Consider the following 6,782-nt stretch of genomic DNA (forward strand, 5'->3'; position numbering starts at 1 on the left):
CCGGGCCTCAGCGAGCAGCAGGGCGAGGGGAGAGAAACGGCAGGAAGGACAGAAGAACGCGCCGTGCGAAGCCGCAGGCCAGCCTGGATCGCGAGCGACTGCCAGGGGCGAGGGAGGCGACGGCGGTTTTGCCGCGACTTCCCAGGGCAGGCACAGGGCGCCACCGCGCTGCCGGTCCCCACGGACAAGCGCCGGAACCCGTCCAAAGAGCCCTGGCGAGGAGAAAGAGCACAGGACCCCGACCGTCCTCCCTCCGCCCCCCGCCTGGTCTCCCTGGGCTGCCGTTGCCAGAGGTCACCGAGACGTTTGGGATCCCGTGAGCCCAGCAGCCGAAGCCTGGACCCCTCCTGCCTGTCCTCACTCCAAAGCCAACACAGACAAAGTGGCAGAACTCATAGACCAAATAGGAGCTATTTATTCGGTTCACAGTCGTGTGAAATGCAGCAATAAAAATCTTTGGACTTCAGCAAGTTGTTTTAATTTTTTTCTTCTTTTGAATTAAAAAAAAAAAAGGGTACGATGTCCCATAATGGAGCTTAGGGGATTAAAAAAGATGAAACCCTCAGCAGCCCCCTCGCAAAAAAAAAAAAAAAAAAAAAAAAAATCATAAAATTAGCATAATCTTATAAACACAAAAACTCAAAAATATTTTATAGTCAGATATTTTGGATTTTACACCACCTGTAAATTATATATACATAGAATATTGCAGAATCATAGTTAATACACGATATTTTCACTATTAATGCTGGTATAATCTTTATACACTGGCCCTTTATTCATGTTTTTAAATTATTGCATTGTTTAACGTGGACTGAAAGCTGGACTCCCGGTGTCCTCCTCCCGCCGCCCGCCTTCCCTACTCGCTGTCCGACTTGCCCTCCTTGGCCGTGGTGGAGTGGTTGTACAAGCCCTGCGCCATGAGGTGCACGGCCAGCGTGTTCTTGTTGCCCGTGGCCTTCTTGATCTTGGCGCGCTTGTTCTGGAACCAAATCTTGATCTGCGACTCGTTGAGGCTGAGCTCCTGAGCCAGGCTCTGCCGCCGCTGCTCAGTCAGGTACCTGTTGGTCTGGAACTCGGCCTTGAGCCTCTGCAGCTGCTCCGCGGTGAAGGCGGTGCGCGGCCGCTTGTCCTCTTTGTTCGGGTTCTTCTTCTTTGGTTTTCGAGACCTGGGCCCTGGGTAGGCGTGATGGACAGAGAGAACACCGGTCACCGAGGGTACTGGCCCACCTCGCTCCCCAGAGGTGGATCAGCACACCAGACACACTAGCTGGGAGGGGAGGTCCAACCCTCTCATCTTATGGGCGGGACACAAGCATGGAGAGGGGAAATGACTCGCCCAAGGCCTCTTAGCTGAACTACTGGGAAGAGGGGAGAACTTCCTTCTGGGCTTGTGTTCACATCAACGGTCCACGACTCACCCCTGAAGAGCAAGGAGACAGGCAAGGGGAGTCTGGATGTGGGTGGGGGTAAGGGGCTCACAGCAAACAGATTGTGCAGGCTTGGTGGAAAGATCAATCACAAACGCAAAGGTAAAGCTTTAAAAGTTAAGCTCCCCAGGAAAATGAAACAAACAAACAAACAAAAACAAAACTTTCTGGCAGGGCTTTCCCCAGCCCTTTCCAATGCTCTTTCCAGGATTAAAGAAGAGGGCCCAGATGCTGGGAAGGAGGTGAGCAGAAAGACGGGGAAAGTGTGGGATGGGCAGAGAAGCTGGAGGATACCTCCAGGGCTGCAAAGAGGACACCTACAGGAACTGGGCAGGGTGCCAAGGGCTGAGGACAGCAAGTGGCAGGTGGGTCCTGAGAACAGGAGGGCCTCAGAGTGTCTCTCCTCCACCCTAGCCTCCTTTCCGAGGCCCCCTCTGGTTGGCCCAGTCTGCCCAAGTGCACCTTTCCTTTAAGGACCAGATGAAGTGTGCACATCCTTTCCTGGGCTCCGAGGGACACTGACCACTGATGGCTCCCCTACCCCCTGTGGAGGTCTCCCCAGCCCCTTTAGGACAGGAGAGGTGACCTGGTCCCTCCTCTGGGATGGACAGTGTCGGCCAGCCCATCTCCCAGGCCCGGGAGCAATCTCACTGGAGGACACACGGTGGGACCATCTGACAGTTGGACAGACTGTCACACTTTATTTAGTTCTGAACTCCACCCCTGCGTTTTCACCCAAGTGCCTCCAACACAACTTAAGGCTCATTTCTGGCAGTGGTGCTTTTCAGACTCCTAGGACCCATCCATCAGAAAAAGACTTGAGTAAGAGGAGAAGAGGGAGGGAAGTGGCAAGCAGGTTTCTTTTTGTGGTGATCAAGAAGCTAAACCCTGGACCTGCCTCAAATGGTAAACATTAGGGTGTCTATGAGGGAAGAGGCAGGAAAGGGCCGTTGGGGGAGGGGGTTGTGACCTTAAGTCTGGGTTTAGGAATATATAAGATTCTTGAATAAACTTTCAGGGAGAATCAGGGCCTAGATTTCTGGGTAGGAGGCGGGAGCTAGCTAACTGGAGAGAGGTTGGATCCTTACTGGCTCCATCCAGCCGGCAGGCATCCCGGCAGCGCCCCTGTCCCCTCTACAAGGCACAGGAACTTCGCTGAGGAGGGCCTGGGCTACACACACCCCCCCACACCAGCTGCACTCCAGGCCGGGAGGGAAGGACCAGGGGGGGCCCAAGCCGTGCGTGGAGAGGGGTCAGGGGACTGCCTAAGGCCCAGGTTGGGCGCCCAAACCTCCCTCCCGGGAACTAAACCATGCGCTTTTGTCTTAGAGGCAAACTTAGAAAGAGGGGCTGTGGAAGAGGGACATGGGACATTCTCATCTTTTAGTTTCTAGAAAACACACCCACACTTACGCACACACATGGGCGCGCGGATACACACCCATAAACCCACACGAGTCTCCACACGCCCAGGGGCCCCGGCTCCGTTCGGGCGCGGCCTTGTTTTGAGGGAGGCCCCGCCGGCGATGCTGGGGAACCGCAGGTGCGGCTCCTTTCCGGAGTTAGGGAAGCGGGGAAGGAGGTGGGATGCTGGTGAGGATGTGGGAGAGAATCCCGGCCGAGCCCGTACCTGCCTCTGACCCCGAACGCAGCCTCTGAGCTCCTGGGACTGGATTCTGGCTCTACTCCTGCTCTCGGCTGAGAAGCATACTCATTACACCCCAAACTCCTCTGCGTGTGGGGTTCTTGTTAATGCACATACAATCCGCCCTCAGAGAGGCACATGCTATTCTGTGGTCGGAAAATCTCCCTAAAATCATAATTTCTAGTTCCCTTTCTTTCTTGATTTTATTTGAAAACGCCAAAATTTAGGAGTCTCAGAAACAGAACTAAGCCTTAACAAGAAAATTCTCTCCTTTTCTTCTTTTTTAAACGCCAAGACAACTAAACGTTAGTTTACAGGGATTTTAAAACTAAAACAAAACACAGGAAGACCAGCAGCTCCCGGATGGGAATCTGGCTGCTGGGTTCCCGCGGGCTTGGCTGAGGCCTGGAGGCGGCTCCGACTCCCTCCCTCGCACAAAGCGCCCGCGGAGGTTTCTCACCCGGCCTGGGCATTGTGAGGATATATGTTAATTAAATATTAACAAAGGGAAGGAGGCGAGAACAATGGAGCAAATTTCAGATATAGCCAGAAAATTTTTGATTTCGTCAGAATTTCCACATCTGCATTTTTATTCTGCGGGAAGGCAGCCGAGGAGAGACTCGGTTGCGTTGTAAGCAGGATAAACGAATTCGGCAAAACAGTTGAGGGTTCTGGGGGGAAAGAGGGGCGCATCCGGTCGACGCTGCCAGGACTCGCACTGACTTGAACCTTCTCCACAAATGGAGACCGTTCCTAATGGCGGTTCCCAGACTCAGATCAGCATTTAATGTGCCCAATGATTTCTACAAGGGCACGGATTTAGCCTTTTACAATCTCAGACATAAGAAAAATGGACCAAAAGCAACCCCGGCACACATCCCAGGGCTCACACACACACGCCCTCTCCTAAATCTGCTCCTTTGCTACGCCTGGACAGTCCAGAAGAAACCTCTGTGCGAGAAAGTCTTTTCTTTTTAAGGGACTGCACAAGTCCTGGGGTCCGGGACAGTTGCCTGCCCTCCTTCCGAGCAATCTGCAGGAGGGGCCTAAGATCCTCCGCGGCGGGCTCGGGCAAATAAAACTGGGCAAAGCAAAAAGGGCACCTCTCTTATTTCATCACTTCCCTCCCAATCCTCCAGTCCACCCACTCACCCCACTCCGACCCTAGGCCTAAAGGTCGGAAACGAAAAGCCCGGGACGCTTTCCCTTTTCTTCCCTGGCAACATCTTGGTATAATTGGATTGTAGGAGAACAGTCTGGGCTTGGGGGTGGGGTGGGGGGCGTGGATCCCGAGTCTGGTCAGAGTTGGAAAGAGGTGGAGAAAGGGCTGCGAGTTTGCGTTCCCGGGCTTGTTTTCCAGCCACCCCCTTTCCCCTCAATAAACCCCAAACAGGATAGGGGGTGGCTTGTGGGCAGTGAGGAAAGGTCCCACTAGGCAGGGAGCGACGAAGGCCCTTCGTTTCTGTTGTTCTAAATCGGTCTGTTTTTACCCGCTTGCGAATGCTGCTCTCTCCTCGCTGATGCCTGGGCCAGAGTCAGCCGCACACAATGTCGCAGTATGTGTGGTGTGTGTGTCTTTGTGTGTGTTGTGTGGGGTGGGGGTGGGGGGAGGCGGGAAGAGGAGGAAGGGGGATCTTCTTCCTCCCTGGAAGTTTCCAGCCGCCACCGTGAGAGCGTTCCTGCGCCAGGGCCACCCCCAGCAGCCACGCCGGAGCTCCCCGCGGCGGGAAGGGATCCCGGGGATCCCCGCCGGGGCTTACCTGAAGAAGGCCTGTCCGAGTACCGCGTGCAGTAGACCCAGGCCGGCCAGAGCATGGGCTGCGTGCCCAGGTTGGCGCTGGCCTGAGAGCTGTCCGAGTCCGAGCTCACCGACAGGTCGCCGCCACTCAAGCCGCGGGCCTTGAGCGCTCCGTCCAGGGGGCCACCCGGGTCGCCGCCTTTCTTGGCCCCGCCGTGCAGCGAGAGCGCCTTTGAGCCGCCTTCACCGTCGCCGGGAGAGTCGCTCCCACCGCAGGACAGCGGCCCGCCCGCCCCGGGCAAAGAGGAGGGGTGCTGCCGGGGCTCGCGGGCGCCGGACAGCAAGAGCTGCTCGGGGCCGCCCGCGCCGCCGCCTCCCTCTGCACCGCCCGCGCAGCCTCCTCCTCCTCCGCCTTCTTCTCCTCCGCCTCCTCTTCCTCCCCCTCCGCCCGCACAGCACGTTCCGGCGTCCTTCCTCCGGCCGAACTCCGGCCGCAAGATGTTGTCGATGAAGAAGTTGGTGATGCGGTGGGGATGCTGGTGGTTGCCCGGCGCCTGCAGGACCACGGGCAGGATCAGAGCCCGCCGGCGGCCGGTGTCCACGTCGCTGGGGCTGCTGCCGCCGCCGCTGCCGCTAGAGCTGCCCCTATTGCTGGATTCTGGCTGCGGCTGTCCTTCCACCGCCGCCGCCGCCGCTTCGCTGGGGTTTGGGTCATTCTCCTCCATGCTGTTCATAATATATCCCAAATTGTTTCTCCGGGGGACCTCCCTCCACACCCCCCAAAATAATCAGCCCTCGGCCCGCCGGCGGCACGCACTGAAACCCACGCGGAATCTTCCGAGGGTGTGGGACGCTGCTGCGGCCAGGGCTGTTGTCTTAAAAGTAGCCGGCTCCTCTCTGAGCCGGGCCACGTTCGAATCCAAGAGTCGGGTTAGAAAAATAATAATTCTCCCTGCGTGCAGAAACGCCGGGAGAGGGAAGAGTCAGGTCCTTTTTTTTTTTTTTTTTCCTTTTTTTTCCCAAGCGCACCCAGATGCTAAACAGTAACAATAGTAGCAGTGGGGACCAGGAGGCGCCGGAAATGCCTACCCCTCCTGCCCCTGTCCTCTCTGTCTCCGTTCTCCTCTTTGCCTTTTGCTTCCTCCAGCTCTGGCGCTGCCGCAGCTGCCGCCCGGGGCTTTAATCGTGGACATCCAGGCAGTGCGCTCTCCCCGCAGCATTCACGCTCTCGCTCCGGCCCCGCTCCAGCTCGCGCAGCCAGCCCGGCCCGGCCGCACCCGCCCCCTTACCCCGGCTCCCCCGGCGGGGCCGGCCGCGCGGCGTCCTCGAGGGTGCGGAGCCGGAGCCGTCAGCGCGGGAGCCGCCGCCGCCGCCAGCACACACATGGAGGGGCGCGGGCTGCTGGCTGCGCTCGGCGCTCTGGCCCCTCTACGCGCCGCCGCCTCCCCGCTGGCGGGCGGGAGCGCACAACCGGCATGGGGACGCTCCCCCGCCGCCGCCGCCGCCGCCGCGCCGTGCCCCCTCGGAGCTCCGGGTTCCAAGTTGCATGGGTGAGGGGCAGGGAAGGGGCGGGGGCGCACGCGGGCGGGCGGAGGGGCCGGGCCGCCGCCCTCGGCTCCCTCGCAGGCTCCGCGCCCTGGCGCTGCCTCGCCTCTCGCGCGGGCTGGCGAAATTTAGAGGCCACTTAGCTGAACCTGAAACACTTTCACTCTGGATTTTTGTTCTTATTTTTAATAGAGCCCCCTCGAGTGACGTCGCGGGCCGGTCTCCTGGACACGTGCCTCGGGCCAATGGCCGCGGCGCCGCGCGCCCACGTGACCCGCCGGCGGCCGCTCGGTGACAGGAGCCGGCCCGCCGCCCCTCCTCCGCCGCAGCCCCTCCCCTCCCCTCCCCCCCTTAAAGCGGCCGCGTCCTCCCGGCTCCCGGGTGCATGAAAATGAGGTTTGCCGGCAGAGCGAGCCCCTAAACC

General features: G+C 58.6%; 1 protein-coding gene across 1 annotated transcript; it reads right to left on the reverse strand.

Moving 5' to 3' along the window:
- Positions 1 to 604: 604 nt before the first annotated feature.
- Positions 605 to 6,502, reverse strand: EN2 (engrailed homeobox 2). Its single transcript, XM_037837451.1, has 2 exons — positions 4,836 to 6,502; positions 605 to 1,176 (listed from the first exon to the last, which is right to left on the reverse strand). Exons 1-2 carry the CDS (start codon positions 5,545 to 5,547, stop codon positions 860 to 862), a joined length of 1,029 nt encoding a protein of 342 aa, XP_037693379.1. The 5' UTR covers positions 5,548 to 6,502; the 3' UTR covers positions 605 to 859.
- Positions 6,503 to 6,782: the final 280 nt, after the last annotated feature.

Source organism: Choloepus didactylus, chromosome 5 (genome assembly GCF_015220235.1).
Source record: "Choloepus didactylus isolate mChoDid1 chromosome 5, mChoDid1.pri, whole genome shotgun sequence".
Taxonomy (NCBI): Eukaryota; Metazoa; Chordata; class Mammalia; order Pilosa; family Megalonychidae; genus Choloepus; species Choloepus didactylus.